Source organism: Monodon monoceros, unplaced genomic scaffold (assembly GCF_005190385.1).
Source record: "Monodon monoceros isolate NGI ecotype Baffin Bay Population unplaced genomic scaffold, NGI_Narwhal_1 Super_Scaffold_1, whole genome shotgun sequence".
NCBI lineage: Eukaryota > Metazoa > Chordata > Mammalia > Artiodactyla > Monodontidae > Monodon > Monodon monoceros.
The window spans coordinates 64,304,967-64,327,665 of record NW_021703765.1 but is presented as its reverse complement, the minus strand read 5'-3'; the positions used below and the strand labels follow the sequence as shown (position 1 = coordinate 64,327,665).

General features: G+C 59.1%; 1 protein-coding gene across 1 annotated transcript; it reads right to left on the bottom strand.

Annotated features, from left to right (window-relative positions):
* Nucleotides 1–15,197: 15,197 nt before the first annotated feature.
* Nucleotides 15,198–18,222, bottom strand: OSM (oncostatin M). The gene is given in 4 exon segments (XM_029217290.1): nt 15,198–15,350; nt 15,352–15,771; nt 16,415–16,548; nt 18,189–18,222. Coding segments are annotated over 4 exon segments (741 nt in total).
* Nucleotides 18,223–22,699: the final 4,477 nt, after the last annotated feature.

Genomic DNA, 22,699 nt, shown 5'->3' with positions numbered 1-22,699 from the left:
GCCTCCTGACTGCCATCAACAAGCCTGCATTGATGACCACAGGTACCTGTGGGGCTGAGGAAGGGGCTGGGAAGATGGGAGGTGAGGGGTTGCTGTGACTCCCTTCTTTGGGGAGAGCCTAGGGAGGAGATTCTGGGAAGATGTGATGTTTCTGGCGTTTACCTAAAACTCTTTGCACCCTTCAGGGGAGAGTGGTCCAGCCTTTCCATTTTGAAAGGACATTTGGAGCAGAGACTTAAGGAGGCTGAGCCAGTCGGAGCCAGGTTTGCTCCTCAGGACGCAGAGGGATGGCTGAGGAGAGCAGAAAATGTCTTGGAGGGCCCTTGGGGCTCAGTATCAGAGAATGATTATGGCCCCCAAAAGGTGCTTCTGGAGTCTCTTAGGCAGGGTCACAAAATCTGTTGTCTATCGTGGCCAGGTAGATTCATAAATGAGTAAGGAGGGGCAGGAAGGAATGGTGAGGACTAGGGAAAAATGAGCACAGCAACTCCTCCCTGGCAAAAAGCATTCAAAACAAAACAAAAGAGGTGGGGGAGTGCTGGTCAGACACATCTGGGGCTATGTGGTCCCACAAGTTGCCAAGGGCGCCCCCGCTGCAGCCCTCCCACCTGACCCCGACCAGAAAATGAGGCAGGAGAGTTGCTTCTCCAAGGCCAGGGAGCCCTGCAGCCTTTCCCTGGCCCCTGATTCCCTCTGCCCACCCCCTCAGCCCTCCTCCATGCCCCCAGCTCCCGCCTCTTGCCACATCCCGGAGGACCTGCCCAGCATTCGTTCATTCCTCCGTGCCAGGACGAGCCCTCCTGCTGCCTCCGTGCCCCCTCCCCCCCACGCATGCCCTGCCCTCTCCAGGCTGCTTCCTCCCGGCTCTCCCAGCTTGGCCTCGGCTGTGGGGCGATAAAACTGCCCATCCCAGCGGGCGCTTCCCAGCAGGGAGGAGGCTGGTAGAGCCCACACTGGCTTTCCTTCCTCCTCCCGGCCGCTCCACACCTTGTGTCTTCCTTGGGGGCCATGGAAGGCCCCACCTGGCACTCACCCCTCTCATGCACCTGCTCTGGGGTCTGTGTATGCCCCTAGGAGGTCCAGCCACCCCAGCATGTCTCAGGCAGCCCCACACCTCAGGACATCCCAGCTCACCTCCCTCTCATAATCCCCCAGGCCCAATCTCTCCTGCAGGAGGGCCTGAGCACTCTGGGAGCATGAACTCTGGATCAGCCTCCAGACCCCACCCCCACATCTCCCGGACCCCTGTCATCTGACTCATCCTGACGCTTCTGATGTGGACCCCAAATCCATTTGACCAGGGCCCCACAGAGGCCCCATCTATGGATCCCCTGTTCCCCCGCACAAGTGTCTCACTGGGTGCCCTGATTCTCCTGGAGGCCGCCTCCTCGTCCCACTGCCCTCCTGCCACGGTTCCTCCCCTGCATCACTCCCAGTGGACTTGCCGGGCCTTGCACTGTCTTCTGGCTGCCCAGACCCCTCCTCAGCCCTATAAAACGCCCCCAAACGCCATGTAATCTCAGCCCCACCCCACAGGAAACAGGAAGTGGGGCGGAGTCTAGAAGATACTTCACCCTCGCCCTGACTGGCCCCCTCCCCTGCCTCAGTTTCCCCTCTCACGGTACCTGACTTGGTCTGTGCTCCCCAAGTGTTCTGGGCCCCTCGGCACCCCAGGCCCAGCCTCCCTCTCCTGTCCATGTCCAGCCACCACCTGCACCGGGCCTCTCGGGGGCAGGCTGGGCAGGGTCTCGGAGCCGCAGACCCGTAAGCCGCCTGCAACGTGGCCTCGGTCCCCGGGAATCGGCTGCCCAGGCGGTGCTCCAGGCCAGCTTTGGTCTCCTGGAGTTTGTTTTCTTCCTTCCCTCTCTACGCTGCTATGTGTGTGTGTGTGTTTTCCCCAGCTTCCTCACGGAAGGCATCCTCCCTTCTTGGCTGCCTGCTCCCAGGGTCGTGACCCCAGGCCCCACCCTGGAGTGGCAGCCCCAGCCCGGCCCCTTCCAGCTGTGACTTCATCCCCAGCCTGTCCTGCTTCTGCACACTGGGCCTGCTGGGGATTTGACCGGCCTCAGGGTGAGGGGGACAGCTGGGGCCCACATAGGGCACCCTCAGTCTGGGCGGGGGGTGGCCAGGCCGGGGCTGGGGGTGCTCCACCAGGCGGCTGTACCATCCACCTGCTCATCTCCAGGAAGCGAGTCCAGGGCCGGCCTGGGGCCTCCCCAGGGCCCCTGAGGGCTCTTTCTCTCCCACTCACTTTGGCACATGTGGCCATTCAGCCCCTCCTTTCCTTCTGATTCTCACTCACCATCCACAAGCCTCTCTTAGAATGTCAGGTGAGGAAGCTGAGGCTCAGAGAGGTGAAGACACTTGCCCAGGGCAGCACAGAGAGTTAACAAGAGAATGAGGCCTGGAGCCCTGGCCTCTGGCTTGAAGGCCACAGCTAATGCCAGCAGCACCTCATGCTGCGATGGGAGCAAGGGGTGGTGAGCTGCATTCAGGCCGCTTCTTCCGGGAAGCCTCCCCTTCCTCCCACAGCCCAGGTTAGCTGAGTCTGCCCAGTCCTGCCCACTCTCCTTTCAAGTGGGAACAAGTCTCATTCCTCCCTCTTTGAGGGCTTGGTTGGGGTCTGATCCTCATTTGTACTCTTGACAGCACCTGGCTCAGGGTTACATCAGAGCAGATGCTAAGTATTTTCTAAAAGCCTTTTAGTTTCCAAAAGTTGTCTGTGCCAAGTCTCTCATGGCGAGAGGAGTAAAGTCTGCTGGTTGGAAGCATGGACTTCAGCCTCAGTCAGAGCCGGGTTAGAGGTTTGGGTCTGCCAGTTATGAGCTGGGTGACTTTGAGGAAGTGACCACATCCTGGCCTCAGTTTTCTCATCTATAAAATGGGAATAATGACACCTGTGCTGTGGGTTTGCTGTGAGGGCTCAGGCTCAGCGCACTTCTGGGAGCCCAGCCAACCCTCTGCTCGTCAGCATTGATCCTCCTCACCGTGGAGGAGTAGGGGCTCTTGTCCCCATTTTACAGATGAGGAAAGTTGGGCATAATCCAGGGCTAAAGGAGGAAAGCTGGGCAGGAGAGGGGCCTGTTCATTCTCTCCTGATGGATAATGGAAACAAAACACCCTCGAGCTTCCAGCTTCTGGGGTGCCCCAGGAAGATCAGATGGGTTGCTGGGGGGGCTGGCACAGCGGTGGGCTCTCTCTCCCTATGTCCCATCCTGGCCCGTGACCAACTGCACCCCAGGCTTGAGCTGAAGACAGTGGCTGACCCAGCCTCACCGCCCCCAGGAGCTGATTCACCCCCAAGGCCCATCTGAGAAGGAAGGAGACATAGTTCAGCTCAGAGGGGCTTGAATCACCAGCCGCCCCCTGCGGAGCCCTGGGGGGAGTTGTGGAGGTGGGGGACAGCCCCTGCCTGCCTGTCTGTCTCTTTCCTGGGCCCCGGGGCACTCAGGGGAGAGGGTAACATGGCAGTGGCCATTGGCAGGGGGTGGCAGGGAGGTACCCTCACAGCCAGGCATCCTGTGTGGGCAGCCAGGAGCAGTTACTCACCAGGTAAGCAGCTCTCTGGGCATCGGGGAATTCCCCAAGGCTAGTGACCCAGAAACTGAGTGCTCTGGGCAACCCCCATTGCCCAGGCCGGCCCCCCTCCTCCCTCCCCATCCCTCTTCCCTGTCCCCATCTAAGATCTCAGTTCTCTGAAAACTCGACCAGCAGCTGCTCTCAGACATCAGCTCAGGCCCCGCTCCTCGCCTTGACGCTCCCACCTGGGAAATGAGCACAGCGGAGTCAGATGGGCCCAGCGAGGAAATTGGGGGCCAGAGGGAGTGGCCCAGGACCAGAGTTGGTGAGGGACAGCCAGAGGAGACAGGAGAAGCTCAGGAATTCCTGGCACAGCCCTGGCAGTTGGGTATCCTGTCCAAAAAGGCAAAAACACTTCATTATTCAGCACTTGAGAAAGGAGGATGTAACTACACCTGCAGGGCTGCCCACCTCCACCATCTATATGCTCTCATGTACTTTCCTGTGACCGCTGGCTCGGCTTTGCAAGTCACCTTTGGTCCCTTTGGGGCTAGGGTGGTAGCACCCATGAGTAAGGGTGTGTCTTAGAGCCAGGCAAACATGGGTTTGATTCCTGCCCACACCTGTGGACTGGGGCAACTGGCTTCCTCTCTCTGAGCCCACTGAGAGTGGGGATGCGGTAGCGCCGGGCTCGTGGGGCTGTCATGAAGATGTTAAGTGGGAAACACACAGTGCCTGCCACGTGGCAGTCATTCTAACCAGAGGTCGGGGTGGCCACAGGAGGGGCTCAAACCCCAGCCTGAGTCAGGGGCTTGGGTTGGGCCTGGGTCCAGGGGTGCATATGCTCCACCCGTGATCTGAGAGTTAGGACAAGGAGGGCTCCTGAGTCCTCTCAGTAGACAGACTGTGGCGTGGGTCCTGGGGGAACAGGCAACCTCTCAGAGCCTCTGCAGGGGAATAAGCAATTCTTCCCACCTTGGGAATAAGCAACACTTCCCTTCCAGCTGTCTTTGGGGCTCTTGAGGTCCAGCTTTGGGCCTATAGTCTGCCCTTCTCACCCTCACCCCATCAAATCTCTGGCAGGGACCAGCTACACACCCTCAGGGCCAAGTGGGAGCCAGAAGCCAGTCTGGCATCCTGCCAACTGTCCCCAGCATCACCCTGACATTTCCTGACTGGTTCTGCGTCAGGAATCACCCCCCTGGAGGTGAATCAGAGTGACTGCATATTTTTTCTTCAATTCTGATAGAAATTGCAAGGGAAGCAGCAGCCTACAGGGCTCCGATCATCAGTGGGGTCAGAGGCCTGCCTCCGAGGTCCATGCCAAGTTGCATGGGGCCTGATTCCACTGCAGGCTCTGTCCTCAACGTCTCCATCTTTAGAATGGGTGTCTCTCCTCCCTGATGGTTCATGCATCAGCCCTTAGCTGGCATTTTAGCCTCTGCAAGCACTTTGACCTCCCCCAGGCTCTCTCTGAATCTTGAACTAGCTTGAGACCATCGCAGGCAGGGGTAAAGAGCGATATTTTCACACTGTAAGTCTGCCTCTTAGTGGATCATGGATTAAATTTAGAGGGTTGCCGCCAGCACTTTTAAAAGAAAATAGAATCACAAAATCACCCAGCATTGCCCAGAGCGAGGGCAAGCACCGCTCGGTGGAACTTTTGTTTCCGTTGTCTGGATGTGTCAGCATGTGCATCACCCTCTGGTTGCAAGGTGCAATGTGTTTCTAACTGCGGGTCTCAGTCAGAAACGTTTGTAAGCCACTGGTATCAGTGATGAAAACCAGGCCCTGAGGGGCTGAGGAGTGACTTGCCCAAGGTCACTCGGCAGCTGGCAGCGTGGGGTTCCTGACTGCTCCTCAGCTGCCATCCCTTGCAGCCCAGGAGTGGCAGGAGGTGCTGCGGGCAGGGTGGGGCTGGGCAGGTGCTCACGGTCGGGGGTGGAGGCCTGGCATCACCCGATGCCAGGACAAAGGCCCTCCCACGGCCTGGCCTCTCACCATCCACTCCCTTCCGCAGCCTCAGATCCCCGGGCTCCCCACCCCGCCTGGCCCTGCCCGGGTGGGGCCCGGAATAGTCACAGGCCTTCCTCACTCTGCCACCGAGCTCTTCATCCTCACTCGGGCAGCGGGAGGAGGACACGGCTGCAGTCCCCACTCCAGGGTAGCCCGTGGCCCAGAGGCCCAGCCCATTTCTGGGAGTGCCCGCCGGTCTCCCCTTGGGTCTGTCTCTCCCGGCCCGAGTGGGCATTTGCATATGTGTGCGTGTGTGGTGAGGCTGTTGGTGTGGCTGTGTGTCTGTGTTGGGCTGTGTCTGGCTGTGTGTGCGCGTATGTGTGCGTGTGTGTGTGTGGCTGGGAGGGAGTCGGGGTGGACACACCTCTGGCTGACTTTGTGAGCCCCCGTGTGATTGTGTGAGTGTGTGTGTGACCGTGTGCCTGGATCCTGTACCAGTGGATGTGAGTCTGTGCGTGCCAGGGGTCTCTGGACACGTGTGGGGAGGCGTGACCCTGTGTGTGTGTGTGTGTGTGTGTGCGCGCGCGCGCGCGCGCCCCCGAGTGTGTCTCCAACAATCCCTGCTCCTCACCCTCCAGCCCCCGCCCCTGGGAACTCTGTGGCAGCCTCACGTCATGGGGGCCACCAGCAGCTGGTTTCCTCCCCACCCCGCCCCAGCGCCGCCCCCCTGCCCTGGCCACCCTGACTCTTGGCTCAGGGACTAAGCTGATGTCAGAGCTGAGCTGACAGCTTCCTTCTCCCACTGGATTTTCCAAAAGAGAGAGACCACAGCCCGGCTCCTATTAAATAATCTCGGGGTTGGTGGGGGGAGGGGGGAGGATGTTTCACTCAGTGATTTCCTGAACTCAGAGGCAATAAACAGAACAGGAAGCAGCCCCGCGGACCCACTCAGCCTGAAACCGGCTGGCCCTGAGGTGGGGACTGGCGTCCCCTCCCCCAGACAAGCTCACTGGGGCCACCCTGACCCGACCCCAGAGCTGATGTTAGGGAAGCAGCCAGGCCCTCTCCCCAAACCGTCCTTCAGCGCCAGCACGGACTGAGGAAACCATTCTGAGGATGGTGGGTGGGAGGTGATGTGAGCCTCAGGCCTGATGATAAGATGGAAAGAGTAGAGTAGCCCAGTCCCAATGGGCAGGGAGGATAGAGGGGTTGAGGCCCGGCTGAGGTTGGACCGTCCTCCTCCCGGGAAGAGAAGAAAAGATGAGCTCCCTGAAGTCAGGGAGGGACAGGACCAGGTAGGGGAGGAGCTGGGGGGAGCCGAGAGGAGAGGGCCAGGCTGCCCCCTCTGTCCTCCAGGTAACCTGGGTGTGACACCCGTCCCCACTACCCTGCACCCTTGAGCCACTCCAGCCCTGCTTCCCATGCTTTCTGTGGCACGTAGCTGGCCCGTCGCTGACCCCAAAGGCCTTATGAGCTTCTCTCCCGCCTGCATCCCCCAAAGCAAGCAAAGCACTCACGAGAGTCCCCTGTTATCTCCGGTCCTAACACCCATCCCCACGGGAGACACTTTAATCCTGGTTTTACAGACATGGAAACTGAGGCTCAGAAAGTTGTACGATTTGCCTAAGGTCACACAGGGTGCGATGGAGCGAGCTCTCCAGCCCACGACCCCACAGCCTCCCTCAAACTGGAGCCAGGAGGCCAAGCGTGGTCCAGGGCTCACTGGCAGCGGGGGCCAGGGGGGTCCCCAGGATGAGTCAACCCCAGGATCCCCTCCTCCTGCCTGGGCTGGCCGCTCAGCTGCTTATCAGCTGCAGGACTCCGTGACACAACCCCGCTCCGAGCTCCTGCCCAGCCTGGCCTCCTCCACCCCTGCCCCACCCCTGGACCCCGTTTCCGCTTCCTCCCTTTCTGGGTGGGACCACGCCCGCCCCAGGATCACAGTGGACTGTCTAGAGAGCTGGAGTCCCGCAAGCCCCTCAGTGGCTGTGGTCTCCCCAGAGTCCACTCTGGTCAGCAGGCTGGCAGCAGGAGACCCTCACATAGAGGGAGGACAGTGGCCTGTAGTTCCTGACCCTTAGGCTCTCCTCCAAGAGCCCACCTACCTCCTAAAGTGGTGTTGGCCTGGGAAACTTAAAGACCACCCTGGCCTCTGCCACCTCCATGTCCCCACTTGCCAAGGGAAAAGGTCAGAAACAATGAGGGGGGTGTCAGGGGGGTGGGGCTGGTGGTCTCTTCAATCAGCCAGGCCTCAAGGGCAGTCCTAGCTCTGCCACTCACGGCCTCAGACATGTGACCTCATTGCTCAGACCCCAGTTCCAAAAGTATAAAATGCGACACAGTGTTGTCAACCTGAGAGGTTAGCATCACCCTCTGGGAAACCCTGCAGGCACAGAAGACATGCCTGAGTGACTGATAGTATTATTATCTTAGCTGTTAAAACTTCACAGGTGGGGCCCAGAGAGGGGAAGTGACTTTTCCAAGGCCACAGATTAGTGGCACATCCCCAACATGTGGGCTGCATGCCTCCCTCAGGTTCCCAGACAAGGAGTCAGGAATCCCAGGTTTTAGTCCTGATTAGCAGTGGGGATTCCAGAAAGAACCTTTTAGGAGTCTCGGTTTTCCCGTCTGTAAAACCAGCCTAGAGAAGGCCATCCGTCTCCAAGGATCCAGAAAGGCTCTTTGAGGTGTGAACTACGGGACGGGGTGGTGGAGGATAGAGAAAGCCTCCCGGGCACCCTGGAGCGCTGGACGCAGCGGGGGTGAGGGCCAGGTCCGGGGCTCGCGGCCCAGCGCTCGCCAGCACTCAGCCACTGAGCTTAGCCCCAAGCCGCGGGCTGCAGCGCCCCCCACTGACCAGTGGGCAGCAGGCACCGTGGCAGGGGCACCTCCAGCCCTGGGTCCACCTGACTGGGTCAGTGCCTCCCCTAGGGCTGGGCAGGGCAGGATTTGGGGATTGAGGAAGTTGGGGTAGATGCCTGGGGCTCGGAATGGAGGGTAGGCCGAGGCTGTCAGCCAGGGCAGGGAAGGAGGCCAGCAGAGGGGTCCTGGAGGGGCCTCTGCCCTGCTGAGCACCTGGCGGCGGGGTGGGGCTGGGGGGGGTGTGTGCATTGAGGACTGGCCACAAGGGGGTGCCAGAGACCTCATGCAGCGGGCCTGGGGTGGGGGCTGCGTGCCTCCATCCAGTGGGAGCTCTGGGAGGAGGGGCGGGGGTGTGGGGGTGGGTAGGAGGGAGAGGAGGGGGAGGAGGGGGACTTCTGTCCCTTCCCACCCCCCTCAAGCCCCAGGACCACCTAATCCCCACCCAGGACAGGTTCTGGGGACAATGTCCCTGCCCTCCCGGGCAGTCCTGGGGAACTGCTGATGGCAAGATTGGGGTCCAGCCCCTTCTCAGGTTATTTATGCCAAGGTGCCGCCCGCCCCTCTGCCCCCCGGTGCCAAACTCTGTGAAGACTTTACTTACATTTCTCCTTTCTCCCCGCATGGTCCCATGAGCTGGTGCCCCCACAGTTAAGCCCATCTTACAGAGTAAGCAAAGCACAGAGAGGTCGAGTCCTCTCTGGGTCAAGGTCAAAAGCGTAGGGGTCATGACCTTGACCGACCACACACCCCAGAGCCTCCCTTGAGAGACTTCACTTTAGCAAAGACTCACTCTCTTTTCCCGAAAGCAGAGGCAGGCAGGGGCCACCCTGTGACCCACCACAGCCCCTTCTGGGGGGACAGGGACCCTCTACCTGCCAGGTCTCCATCCCAGGGAAAGCTAGGCTGCCACGAACTCAGAACCCTCCACTGCTCTGGGGAAAAGGGAACTTGAGGGCCCCTTGGGAATCCAGGAATCAAGACCCCCAGGGGTGACCCCTTCGGGATGGCAAAGCCAGGACGCCGGCCTCCCCATCCAGTACTCTCTCCTCTGCCCTCTAAACCTGCCATGATCTTTAACCCCTCAGGTTTCCACATGACACTTTCACATCTGGTCTGAACTCTACCTCCACAGGCTCAGAGAGATGTGCAGGGCACATCTTACCATGCCCATTACGCGGTCGGGGAGACTGAGGCCTGGAGAGCCGGGTGGGCCATCAGGTGCCCCCGACACATGAGGGAAAAGGTGATGTTTGCCTGTGCTGAGGATAAATTTGGGGAAGCCTACCGTGGTCTGTGCCACACCGGACCCTCCAGCGTCTGGCGGGGTGCTTGCTGGGTCTTCAGTGGGGCACCATCGACGTTGGGCCAGGCTCCTCTGCTTCTCTCTCCTGCTGAATCTTCTCTGGAGACAGCTCCTCACCCCGCCCCCGACTTGACTTCCCGTCCAGGGCCGGGTAGCCCCAAGGCTCCCCCCACTTCCACCCCACCCCCTGGCTGAAGGGTTGGGGGCAACAGGGGCCGGGAAGCCCAGGTCCCTGGCCAGAATGCACCTGACACAGGTGGGGCAGGGTCTTCAGGCTGGTTGAGGGGAGAAGCAGGGCCAGGGGTGGGGAGGGGTCGTCCTTGGGCCCGGCGGCCCCTGCCCTGTGCTGCGTGGCGAGGCCGCCGGGGCCTGACTCACGGCTGACTGGGCCGCGCCCAGCCCGCCAGGGTGATCCAGGCCGGCATAAGGCGATGACTGGGCAGCCCTCCACATGACCGGCCGGGGTCGGCCTTAGGTGTTTTGACTCAGACCTGCCACAGGCCGTGTGCACCAGGGCCATGTCCCCTTGTCCCCATCCCTGGAAGAGTCACAGGGCTGCAGCCAACCCCCCGGACACGGTGCCCCTCAAGCCACCACTCCTTGCCCTGGCACCCACCTCAGAACCCGGGAGCCACCTGGCCCATCTGGTCCGCCCTCCTCCACGGGCTCTGGGGCCCCACCTGCCCAACCCCCTCCCTCAGAGACCTTCGCCCCTCCCCGAGTCAGTGGAGCCCAGCCCTCGGGGACGCCCCAGGAAGCAGGGAGCGGGGTTGGCTGAGCCCAGGGCCTCCCCACTCTGACCGTGGACTGTGACCCTTTCCTCAGCGTGGAAAAGGGGTTCTGTGGGCACTCCGGGTCCCAGGCCTGGCGTGGGTGGTGGCGGTGAGAAGGGGGAACAGGAACAAAGACAGAAGAGCTGTGAAGAAAGAAACCAACAAGGAAAAGGGAAAATGAGGGAGAGAAAATAAAGAGGACGTGGCTCGGGCACCTGTTCTGTGACAGCTTATGACGGCATCGCCAACAGACCCTGCGTTGCATTGTTTCCCAGAAAATCTCTGCTCTGGCCTGGGAGGTGGCCAATTAACTGAGTCTGTTGTGCAGACAGGGAAGCCGAGGCTCAGCCTGGAGGTAACACGGGCCACGGGGCTGGGGTTTGAAGTCATTTTGCTGAACTCCCAAGTACTTTCCTGTCCCTTGAGAGAGAGAGCGTTCAAATCACATCAGAACTGGCGGGCAGCAAAGGCGCTGAGGCTATGGAGGCCAGAGACCCAGATCTGCCGTTTGCAAGCCGGGAGTTTGTTCTTTAGACAGACTATAAGTGCTGGCACCCCATCCTTGCCTTTTTTCCTGCAGTTTCCCTGCCCTCCAGGCCCCCCCGTCCCAGGAAACTTTTCATCCGTGTGTGTCATGTTCAGGGTTGACTGAGGGGCTGTGACTGTCACCCTGAAAAACTTGAGAAAGAAAAGAAAACCCAGCTTGTGGTCGATTCCAGCAGCAGGGTTGCCCGAGGACACCTTATCTCCCTGACCCTGTACCAGCTCGCCCATGGCCTGCGGCTGCTTTGTCTCTTCACATGAGCCACTTGGGGGAGCATATGCTATTTGCAGGCTCACAGGGCATCGCTACTCTGGGAAAAGCATGCCTTGTGGGGGATCAGCTTCACACTGTGGCACAAAAGCATTATTAGAACCCCTCCCCCGCTACCCCTCACGCCGGATGGTCATGGGAACCCTGATCTCACAGCAGTTGTCACTGTAGTGGGGGGGTGGGGGGCGACGATCCAAGAGGGCTCGTTCTGACTCCAGGTGCAGACATCAGAAACGACCCCTGCAAGCTGCCCTGCCCAAAGCCCCAGGGAAGCCCCGCCAGCCACTCGATGGGGAGTTAAGGAGGAGGGGCCTGGGAGGGCAGGAGGAGGGGGAGGGGGAAATGCAGGCGCTGGGAGGTCAGGATGCCTGGATGTGTTGGGGGCCAGCTGAGCATGTAGCAAATGCAGAGATGAGCTGGCAAAGTTGGGTGGGCCTGAGAGCACGGCCCTGGCCGGCTGTGCTGAGGAGTTTGGAATCGATGCCTTGGGCAGCAGGATGGGAGGGAGTCATCGAAGGTCTGTGAGCAGAAGACATGACAGTGAGATGTGTCCAGGGAGTCAGGACCTGATTGGCGGTGGGGAGAGAAGGAGGCACATGCCAGGGATAGGGTGTTGGAGAAATCACAGGATCAATGGGGAGAGAAGAGGTTGAGGCTAAGGGAGATTGAGGGAGGTACGCTGGGGTTCTGGAACTTCAGTGGGGGCAATTAGGAAGCAGAAAGGTGTCGGCTTGGGGCTGAGTTCAGCCTTGAGGCACCCACAGGGCACCCAGCAGATGCTCTGGCAGCTGGGTCTGTGGACCTGGGCCCAGGCTGGAGGTGGCACCTGCAGCTGTGGTCTCATCAGGAGACAGTGTGGGATTGCAAGTCCTCACTGACAGGACCCCCAAGAACCCCACCCCCGAGTCTGGGACTCCCTGATCTGCTTCCTGCGGGGGGTGCAGCTCCAGTTCAAAGCAGCCCCAGACACCTCTCCCGGGGCTTAGCCACCTCTCTAGAGGCTGGCAGGGGGCCCAGGCGGGGGTGAAGAGCAACTACCCTGGGCTCCCCAGCTCTTCCTCCGCAGACCAACTTCTGTCCTCTCCGTGGGCAACCACATGCTGCCTTAGTGCGAACTCCCCTTCTGCTCCGGGAACCTGAGGGTGCCTGGCTTTCGGTGTCTGCCACCTCCCACCCAGAGATTCCCAGCAGCCCAGCCCGAGGAAAGTCCCCCACCCCCATGCTGGGGGTGCAGCAGAAAAGAGCAGAGGCCGGCCCCTGCCCTTGGCCACACCTGGGTAGCGCCTGTCTAGGCCAGGCTCCCTGCCCTGCTCCTCACTGAGCTCCTGCTGGGTGCCAGGTACTGTGCTGAGAGCAGAGCAAGGCAGATGTGGTCTCCATCCTTGGAGACTCCAGGCTAGCGGGGGAGGCAGACGGCAAAGCAAACCAAGAGAGGCCCCCCACGCGACAGTTTTGAGAAAAAAAATAACCAAGTTGTTAGACCCAGAACACGGATGGGGGTAAGAATAGCCGAGGATGCACTAACCAAAAAACAGAGCACAGCATTGTAGACAGAGAGAAGAGCATAGGCAGAGATCTTGTGGTGAGAGGGTACCCTGGGCATATTGGGATCCCAAAAGTGGCTGGTGTGGCAGGAGCCCGAGAGCAAGAGAGAGCCCATTGGGGGGCAGTAGAGACCCTTACTAAGTGCTTGGTAAACAGCCTGGAATATATTGGGCGCTTGCTGGTTGGGAGTAAGAGACCTGGAGTTCTAGCCCCAGCACTGCACTAACTCGCTCCGTGACATTGAGCAAGATGCTTCCCCTCTCTGGGCCTTTGTGATAAATCAGCAATGCCCTCACTCACTATATCCTCATCCTTGAATGCTCCGAGCCTTTGCCCTAGCTCTTCCTGCCACCTACAGGCTCCACCCCTTCTCCTGTGCGTCATTCAGTCCTCAGAGTAGACATCACCTCTTCCAGGCACCACACTGACAACCCACGTCACCTGACTCTCACTCTCTATTACATCACCGCTTTGTTTTTGCCAAGCTCAAGCTCACACCGCAACCTCAGATGCTCCTGTTGGTTCTTTTGCTTGTCTGTTGTCTGTCTGCCCCTGCACTTGGGAGCTCTGTGCCCCCGGGGACTCGTGAAATTGTCAGCAGAGTTACAGAGGCTGAAAGGTGACAGGAGGATGCTCCTGCCCTGGCATCTAACGGGCCTGAATTTAAAATGTGCCCGTCCCCAGTAAATTTGCTCTGAGGACTCAAACTCTCTGAGCCTCGGTCTTCTCATCTGCAAAGTGGGTTATATCTATTGCAGGGAGTCCCACACAGGGCTCTCTTCCACCCCATGTTAAGTCCTGTTCCCACCAGAAATGGGACTGATCCAGGTCACGTTCATCGGCTTCTGTGAGCCCTTCCTTTGTAGCTGCCACCTCAGCATGTCATCAGCCTATAGATGACCCTTCCGAGGCGGGGCCCTGGGCATCCGGAGAGAGCCAGGTGGAATCCCTATCCACCCTGGGGCCCTTCAGGAAGCAGTTTCAAGCACCTACCAGGTTACAGGCCACATGTGAGGCAGGATCTATTATTATCTTGTCTGTTTCACACAACACACATCAGCACACATACCCCCAGCCAGACACCCACAAGGGCCCAGAGCAACCCATACACTCCATCCTTCCTCCCTCCCCTCTGGCTCCCAAACCCCAACACCCCTGGTCCCCAACTTCTCAAGAGAGACCCATTCAGAAACAACAAACACCTTGTCTGTGTTTGAGATGCCCCACAGTCAGAGCCCCCAGCTGACTGGGGTGTGCGACTTCCCTTCCTGGATAGAGCAAGGACCCCCCAGCCCAGGCCCCAGGTGGTGGATGCTTGTGGCCTTACCACATAGGGACCCCCCGCCAAGAGGCTCCCCCAAATCCTGTCCCACAAGGTAGCAGAGAGACACAGGGGCTTTAGAAACCAGGCAAGTTTTAAATATACGTTGGCACAATATTAACATTAAATACACATTATAAATAAGCCTTATAAATAGGAAACAGATAAAAACTGATTTAAAAAATCTATAAATTAGTCATGTCCCTCCAAGGAATTGGCCCAGCAGCTTCTGGGACCCCCTCCAGGAGGGCAATGGTTTCAGCATAAGAAAATACCATGATGTACCACCAGGGGGAGCAGCCAGCACCCAAGACCTAAGACCAGGCGCTTCCAGGTGCTAGCTAGGAGGTCTCTTCCAGAGAACTCAGTCTGTGCCCAGTGGCCATCAGTACTGTGTATCCCCATGTATGGAGAGAATTTGATATCCACCCTATGTCACAGAGTCCCAGCAACTGACAGGCAGAGAGGGCTTTACATGGCCCCCAAGCCCTTCGAATCACAAAGAGAAAACTGAGGTACAGAGAGGTAAAGTGGCCTTACTGAGGCCACACAGCAAGTTAGGGACCAACCTTGGACCACCCCCAAATCAGTGCTCTTTCTAGTACACTCTGCCCCATCACAGCTGCCTAAAGTGAGGTCATCCAGACATCCAGGGGTCTGGCCCGAGACGTGATGAGGCATAGGAGGCCAGCTCAGGCCCTGACCTCCCCGCCTTGGAACCAGGCCACTAGGGAAAGGAGGAAGTATGGGGGCAACGGCCCTGCAAGTCATGAGAGGGACAGTCCGGCAGGCCTCCGGGCAGCAGAGCAGGGGGTGGCAGCCAGTCTGGCCATGAGTCATCCTGTGTCATCAGACCCCTGAATCAATGGAAAGTTGGCCCCGTGTGGACCTGACCTGGCCACCCCACCAGACTGAGGAACTCAGGGCTGGGGGGCTCAACAGCCTGACCCTATGTCCCTAGCCCAGCCCAGAGGAGGTAGAGGGGCTGCACGGCTCCCACCCCTTAAAGTGCACTTCTGAGAGGCGGGGAACAGAAGGGAGCAGGGTGGCAGGCCCTGGGGCTGCGCCATCCTGCAGAGTACCTGCTGACCTTTCACCCTAAGGCTACCGGGGAAGCTGTCCCCTCGGCATGAGTCTCCTGTCCCTCCGGAAGGGCCACGTCCTGCGGGCCCCCCCTCTGCAGGGCCTGGCGAGGGCTGTGTCTCCAGGGGCCCGGCAGGGGCTGTGTCTCCGGCTCCGGCTCCGGCTCCGGCTCTCCCCCCCACTCCTGGAGGACCTGCCCCACAGAGTGCATGAAGCGGTGGTAGCCGTGCAGGAACCTGCAGCTCTTCAACTTGTGCTGGAAGGCGTCTGAGGGCGGTGTGGGCGGTGGCGTGGGCCCGGGGCCAGGCTGAGTGGGCTCAGGTGTCTCTGCCTCTGAGGAGCTGCGCAGCAGCTGGGACATGCAATGGATGTTACTCCTGAACCCGCGGACGTTCAGTCCCACCAACTGCGGGGCTTCAGGGAGGTCCTGATACAAAGCAGTCAGTCTGTGCAGGACGAGGCCCAGCGTGGCATTGAGGGTCTGCAGGAAGCCCTGTCTGCTGAGCCCCCGCAGGGCGTCCTCGCTGGGGAAAGCCCCAGGGCACTCCCTGCAGTGTTCCTTCAGTCCTGGCGTGTCCAGGCCTTGGATGCGGATCTGTGGGGAAAGGACAATGCAGGGGTGACAGCTGGAGCCCCCACCACACACACACACACACACACACACACACACACACACACACACACACGAATCTGCTCTGCTCAGCCTTGAACCGCTGGACCTCATGTACCCCCCCCATCCAATCCTCCCATTGTACAGATCCAGAAACTGAGGCTGAAGAGGGGCGAGGACTCCTGGATCACTGCAGGTGAGGTTAGAGGTATGCCAGGGAGCTGGAGGGGTGACCACACAGGTGGTGATTGTGGCATGAGGTGTGTCATTGGGGAGGTGACGGGAGGTGACATGAGCTCAGGAGGGTGGGACTGTTCACTGCTACATCCCGGTGCCTAGAGCAAAGCCCGTGGTAGGTGTGCAATGAGCACATGGGGCAAATGGACGAATGAGGCAATGGAGTTGGGGTTCACACTCCAGGCCCACTAAGCTGGGGGAGCTGCACTGCCTACTTGGCATCTCAGGGTTAGGCCTGGGATGTTTGCCGTGGCCCAGGAATAACACGGAGACTCGTTTTCCCCCCAGCCTCAGATTGAGTAGGGTTTGGGCCTGTCCTCTCTGGGACTCACTGCTGCCCTAACCCCACAGTTCTCTGAGACTCAGATGCCCCCAGGGGCCGGTCACTCACATAGGGGTCCAGGAGCGTGCTGGTGTCCTGCATAAGGTCCGCCTGACGCCGGAGCTGCAGGAGGAGTTCATGGTACTTGCCCAAGCACTTGCTTGTGGCCGTCATGCTCAGGAACAGGAGTCCGAGGATCACACCTGGGGCAGAGAGGGGACATGTCACCTACCTTAGTGAGGAAGCCACAGGTGGGTGCCTTTCAGAGAGGAGGTCGCTCAAGCGGTCCTCAGAGGGCACAGCCCATCATCCTCAGCTTTTTGCCATTGGGGGCGGGGCTGGGCACGGTGCATGCACGGGGCTGCCTGCTGGGGCCTCCCGCACCTTCCCAGCGAGTCACCGCCCAACACCCAAAACAGTGGTTGCAATTCACCAAGTAAGACTTTGAGAAGTGGTGGTGGGGCCTGGCTAGAGTCAAGCCTGCCAAACTCAGGAGCTGACCTGGGGTGGCCCAGGTGGGGCTGCTCCCCGCAAGTCCTCTGGGCTAAGGGGTGACCATTGCTGCAGGCCCTGAACCTGCTGTAACAGACCCCACCCCCCCACGCAGGTGTGCTCTGGAGGGTTTTGCAGCCCAGGAGCAGCCAGACACCTTGATCTATGTCTGCAGAACCAGGAGAGGCTGCCTTTCCACCCAAAGTTTCCATCTGGAAAGGATACGTGAGATCATCTCGTCCATGCCCCCATTTGACTGACAGGAAAACCAAGGCCCCAAAGGAGAAGGGCTTGCTCAGGTCACCCAAGGCCAGCCCGTGACCCCATCTCTCAGGCCTCCCTCCTCTCTCCGTAAGTGGCCACTTTTGTCAGGCCCACCAGAGATGCTGTGAGCCGGAACATTCTGGGGGGCGGGTATAATTACCACTCCCCTGCCTCCCCCCACCCACCCACAAGGCCCTGGCAGCCACGTGGTCGGAAGGGCCTGTGGCGCAATGGCCCGGAAGGCAGTGACACCACCTTCCCTTCCTAAGAACTGTGGCCCCTTGGGGAAGATGCTGCTGGGGAGGCCAAGGGGCCAGGCGCCTAGGCACAATGACTACCAGGCACCCCTCGCTGCCCCCCAGGTACCTGCTGCTGGGCTCGGGCAGGGGGGCTGGTGTGGGCACAGCGCACGTGGGACTAGGGTGCCTGCATGGGTGTGCGTCTAGATCTGCGCGAGGCTCGAGGAAACAGCTGGTCACACACAACCGTTGTGTCCCATCCAGGGCAGGGGCCCCGGGCTGCACGTGGGGGTTCCCAGATTGGTGAGATTGAGGGTTCCAGATGACGTCACGTGACTCTGTGTGCATGTCATCCCGTGGGTGTGGCTATGTGCGCTGTGTGATTGTGTGGGCTCCAGGGCCCCCAGGCCCGGCTGACAGTGTCCATTCATCCCAGAGCCTCCAAATCGGGGCAAGAAGGAGGCTCCACAGCCCTTCCAGACATCACACCATCACGCTGCTCAGCTTCTGCGTCTTCCTCCTCTGCCCCAGCACATCTCCCACCTCCCACCTGCTTCCCTGGCTTCTCCCGCAGTGATCCCCTTCCCTCACTCCCTTGCTCCCAGAGTTGACTCTACATCACCCTCCCTCTGGAAGCCCTCTGGTAATATCCTTCTCTACCCTGTGAAGATGCTCTGTTCTCAGTGGATCCCTCTCTTTGCCTGACCCCCGGGCTCTCTCCCCTTCTCAGCATCCTCTGCCCGGCGCCTGGCCTCCCCTATTCCTGGAGGACAGAGGGTGCCCCTGCTCCCCGCTGGCACCCATGAGCACAGCAAGCAGGTGCTGGTGGGGAGGAAGGAAGTACTTACTGAGCGGTGTCCTCCACATACACTGTGCCCGCATGCTGGGTGACCGAGCTCTGGCCTGCGCCTGCCGGGGGTGACACCTCCAGGCTTGGAGCCCTGCGGGCTGGCAGCCACTTTATGCCCGCCGGGAGGATTGGCCAACACCTCGTGAGGTGGGTGGGGAGGGGGAGGGGGGAGGGCAGGCCTTCTGGGAACATGACCCCAAAAACCAAAGTTTCCACAGGCGGCCAATGGGCGCTGGGTGCGGTGGCATGCCTGCTCCTCCTCCTGTTTTCTTCGAATTCGTTCTTCGAGGTCAGCCCCACGCCCAAGGATGATGCAAACCGCAGCCTCAGCCTTCCTGGGGCGAGCAGGGAGCAAGGGGGTCCATGCTCGCTGCAGGGGGCTGTGCCCGGGGTGGAGGGGAGAGTCCACCAGCTGGGCTCCTGGAGGGCGCACAGCCCAGTCCCAGCCCAGGAGCCATCGGCCTCACAGGCCTCTGTGGTTTGGGGCTGAAGGGAGCGAGACATCTTCCTTCTTGAGTGCCCTTCCCGCCCTCCAGCCAGGGCTGTTGGGACATCTGTGAGCGGAAACCACCGGGCTCTGGGCACAGAGCCAGACCCAGGCTGGCAGCCCCGAGATTGTGGTTCTGGCCCCAGGACCTGCATCCTCCAGTGGGGCTCTCAGCCATCTCCTTTCCCCCACCAGGCACCTCTCACATAACCAGCCTTCCCCATCCCAGGCCCATTGCCCACAGCCAGGCTCTTTTTCTATAGACAGGGCCCTCTAGGGAGAACCAGGCACTTGAGGCAAGAGAAACAGGAGATTAGGGTTCAAGCCCACTGACATGCTGTGTGATCCAAGGCAAGTCGCTTAACCTCTCTGGGCCTCAGAGCCCCACCCACCCACCGTAAAATGAGGATTCGAAAAGTATTTCCCAGCCACTTCACAGGGCTGCTGCAGTCATGGACATACAAGGCAAAAGCCCTTTGAAGGCAAAAGGAAAGATGAAAGTCTGATTCTAAGTACTAGCTGTCGGGAGGTGGGGTGGGGGGCCGGAGGAGATGGGGAGTTGCTGCAGCGACCGCTGGGGACCAGGTTTCACTTTCTCTGAAAGATAGTGATCTTGAGTCAGTCCTCTGCTTCTCACAGATGAATGAAGGGGCCAGAGACAGCGCCTCCCGAGCCAACCTGCTGCTTCAGCGCAGGATAAACTGAGGCCTAGGAGAGGGCAGATGAGGGGGTGGAGGGGCTGGCCCTGGCCTGCATGCCATGCCTGGCAGCCCCAGCACATCCAGCAGACCTGGACGAGGGTCCTTGGCCTGCACCCTGAGGAGCTCGGTGGGGTGGAGGATGTCAAAGGCTGAGGAGCCAGGGTGGGGCCCTTGGGGGCTGCCAGGGAGGCCTGAGCTGCTCAGGCCCTGTGGAGCCTGGACTAGGAAAGCCAAGGTGGCCAGAAGGAGGAGGGCCAGTCACGCTCCCACCCATCACCACCCCGGCACCCATCATCACCACCAAGGCCGTTCCCACCAGCCCTCCCCTCTGCAGACACACCCACATCGCTCATTTATGCAGTCAACAAACTTTCACTTGGCCGCGCGCTTTGCCAGGTGTTGAGGATCTAGCAGTGGGCAAAACCAGAGGCACCCCACCGCCAGGAGGCTTCTCCTCACCCCCACCCACTCCCTGGTGCCCAGCATGGTCCTCATCACACCGTTGCCACCCCTGAGGGCAGATTCTGCCACCCCTGAGGGTGGAATCCGCCACCCCAGTTCCGGATTCTCCTCCCAAGAACGTCACTTCCGCTCGATTTCTCATCTCGGTGCCCACCTCCAAGAGGCGGCTTCCTGGGACCCCGGCCAGTCTGGGATCCTGCTTCATTTCACATCCCTGATCTCATCTTGCTACAGTCCTGGGAGGGAGAGCGGCCGGCAGGGATGCCTCAGCTCTCTTTAACGAGGAATCGGAAGCTCGGAGAAGCTCAGGGCCGGGCTCCAGGCAGGAGAGCCAGGTCTAGCTGGAGAGCTTCGTGCCCCTCTCAGGGGCTCCTTGCTGACCGGCCTCCACAGTCGTGGGACAGCCTGGTGCTTTCACCCCTCGGTCCAGAAGCTATAAGATCTCCTCGGTTTAAAGAGGCCTCTAAGACCCAGAGACGTTGAGGTCGCCCCTCCTTCAGTTGCCCTTTGTAGAAACCTTTAAGAGGAGGGGGGCATTCAAACTAGGGCTGTCACATCTGAAAGACCTCGCTCTGAGCACAAGGCTTTAAACTTATATATTAGTTTGCTTGGGCTGCCATAACCAAATGCCACAGACTGGGGGGCTTAAACGACAGAAAGGTATTTTCTCACAGTCCTGGAGCTAGAAGTCTGAGATCAAGGTGCCGGCGGGGTTGGTTTCATCCTAAGGCCTCTCTCCTTGGCTTGTAGACAGCCGCCTTTTCATGGTCTCTTCCCATGGTCACCCCTCTGTGTATGTCTGTCCTGATCTCCTCTCCTTATGACACCAGTCATGTTGGAGTGGGGCCCACCCAATAGCCTCATTTGACCTCGATTACCTCTTTCAAGGCTCTATCTCCAAAGACAGTCACGTTCTGTGGTGCTGGGGGTTGTGACCTCAACACATGAATTTGAGGGACACAATTCAGCCCCTAAAAGCTTGCAAGAAGAGGGCATGGTTGGAGGGCAGCAGGGAGCGGGGACACTGGCAGGGGGAACCCGGAGCTGGGTGGGAGGGGCCGTGATGTGCAGGAGGGCGGGGAGTGCCCCCAAGGTGAGGAGGCCCCGCTCCCCATCCGAGCAAAGCGTGAGGGGAAGATGCGTCAGCGTTTCTGGTGAGGTCAGCGCCCGGTGACGTCCCTCTCGCCAGCAGGAAGGGCTTGCAACACGGCCCTGCCGGTATAAATAGGCTCCCCGACCACAGGGTCCGGGCTGTCCCCTCTTCCCGGGCCACGTCAGGCAGGTCCGCGTGATTCAGAGGGGAAGAGAGGCCCGGCTTGGTTCCTCAGAACGCTGCTTCCTTGCCTTTCCGGCCCACCCTCCGGCTGGGGAGCCCTCCATCTTTAAACGCAAGGACAGGATTCGGCATGGCCTGAGGGGCAGGCCAACACTGGAGCAGGGGGTCACTGGGCTGGATGCAGAGGCCGGCGGGGTGGGGGGCAGAGATCAACCCAGGTTCTGGTCTCCATCTGCTTGTGGGCCCAGTGTTCCTGGCCCAGTCACACCCCCTTTCTGAGGCTCAGTTTCCCCTCTGTAGACTGCAGTGCCACAACTTAGTACTAAAGAGACAAAACAACCCAGGTTTTAAATGGGCAAGTGATTTGAACAGACATTTCTCCAAACCAGACACAAATGGCCAAGAAGTACATGAAAAGATGATCAATATCATTAGGAATCCAGAAAATGCACATCAAAACTATGAGATGCCACTTCACCCCCACCAGGGCAGCTATAATCAGAGACAGACAATAAGAAGTGTTGGAGAGAATGTGGAGGAGTCGGATCCCTTGTGCACTGCTGGTGGGAATGGAAAAGGGTGCAGCCACTTTGGAAAAAATATGTCTCTTCCTCAAATGGTGAACATAGAAATGTCATACAACAAACAATTCCACTCCTGAGTATACACCCAAGAGAACCGAAATCATATAATCACACAAGAGCTTGTGCACAATTGTTCACAGCGGCATTTATTCACAAAAGCCTGAATGTAGAAGCAACCCAACTGCCCATCAACAGAAAATGGATTTTAAAATGTGGTCTCTCCATTTATTCAGCCACAGAAAGGAATGAGGTACTGATGCATGCTACAATGTGGATGAACCTCAAAATCATCACGCTCAGTGAAAGAAGTTAGTCACAAAAGGTCACATAGAGACTCCCTGGCAGTCCAGTGGTTAAGACTCCACGCTTCTACTGCAAGGGGTGTGGGTTTGATCCCTGGTCGGGAACTAAGATCCCATATGCCACACGGCGCGGCCAAAAAAAAAAATTGACGAAAGGCCACGTAAGATTCCGTTTATAGGCAATGTCCAGAATAGGTGAATCCATAGAGACAGAGAGTAGATTAGTGGTTGCCAGGGAGTGGGGGATCTGGGGAACAGGGGTAGTAGCTTATGGGTACGGGGTTTCTTTTGGGGGATGAAAATGTTTTTGAACTGGATGACTGCACAGTCTTGTAAATATACTGAAAACCACTGAATTATACACTTTAATGCATTTGATGGTATGTGAATTGTATCTCAATTTTGAAAATGCAGGAGCAAATGCTGCCTTACTGGATGGTCAGTGTAATTCAGTGAAGAGTGCACGCCAGTCCCCGGCCCATAGCAAGTATCCGATGACCACTTATCCCTCCTGCCGCCGGGGCAGATGAAGGTGCGCATTTGCTTATGTCACAGGGTGACTTTGAGGGCGGTTGGGAAACATGTGTTACATAAACACCGGGTGAGCAAGGATCTTCCAGGGCCCCCACGAGGTCATTGAGGTCACCATCAGCTGGGGGGGTCATTTGACTCAAGACCTGCCACAGTTCTTCTGGGA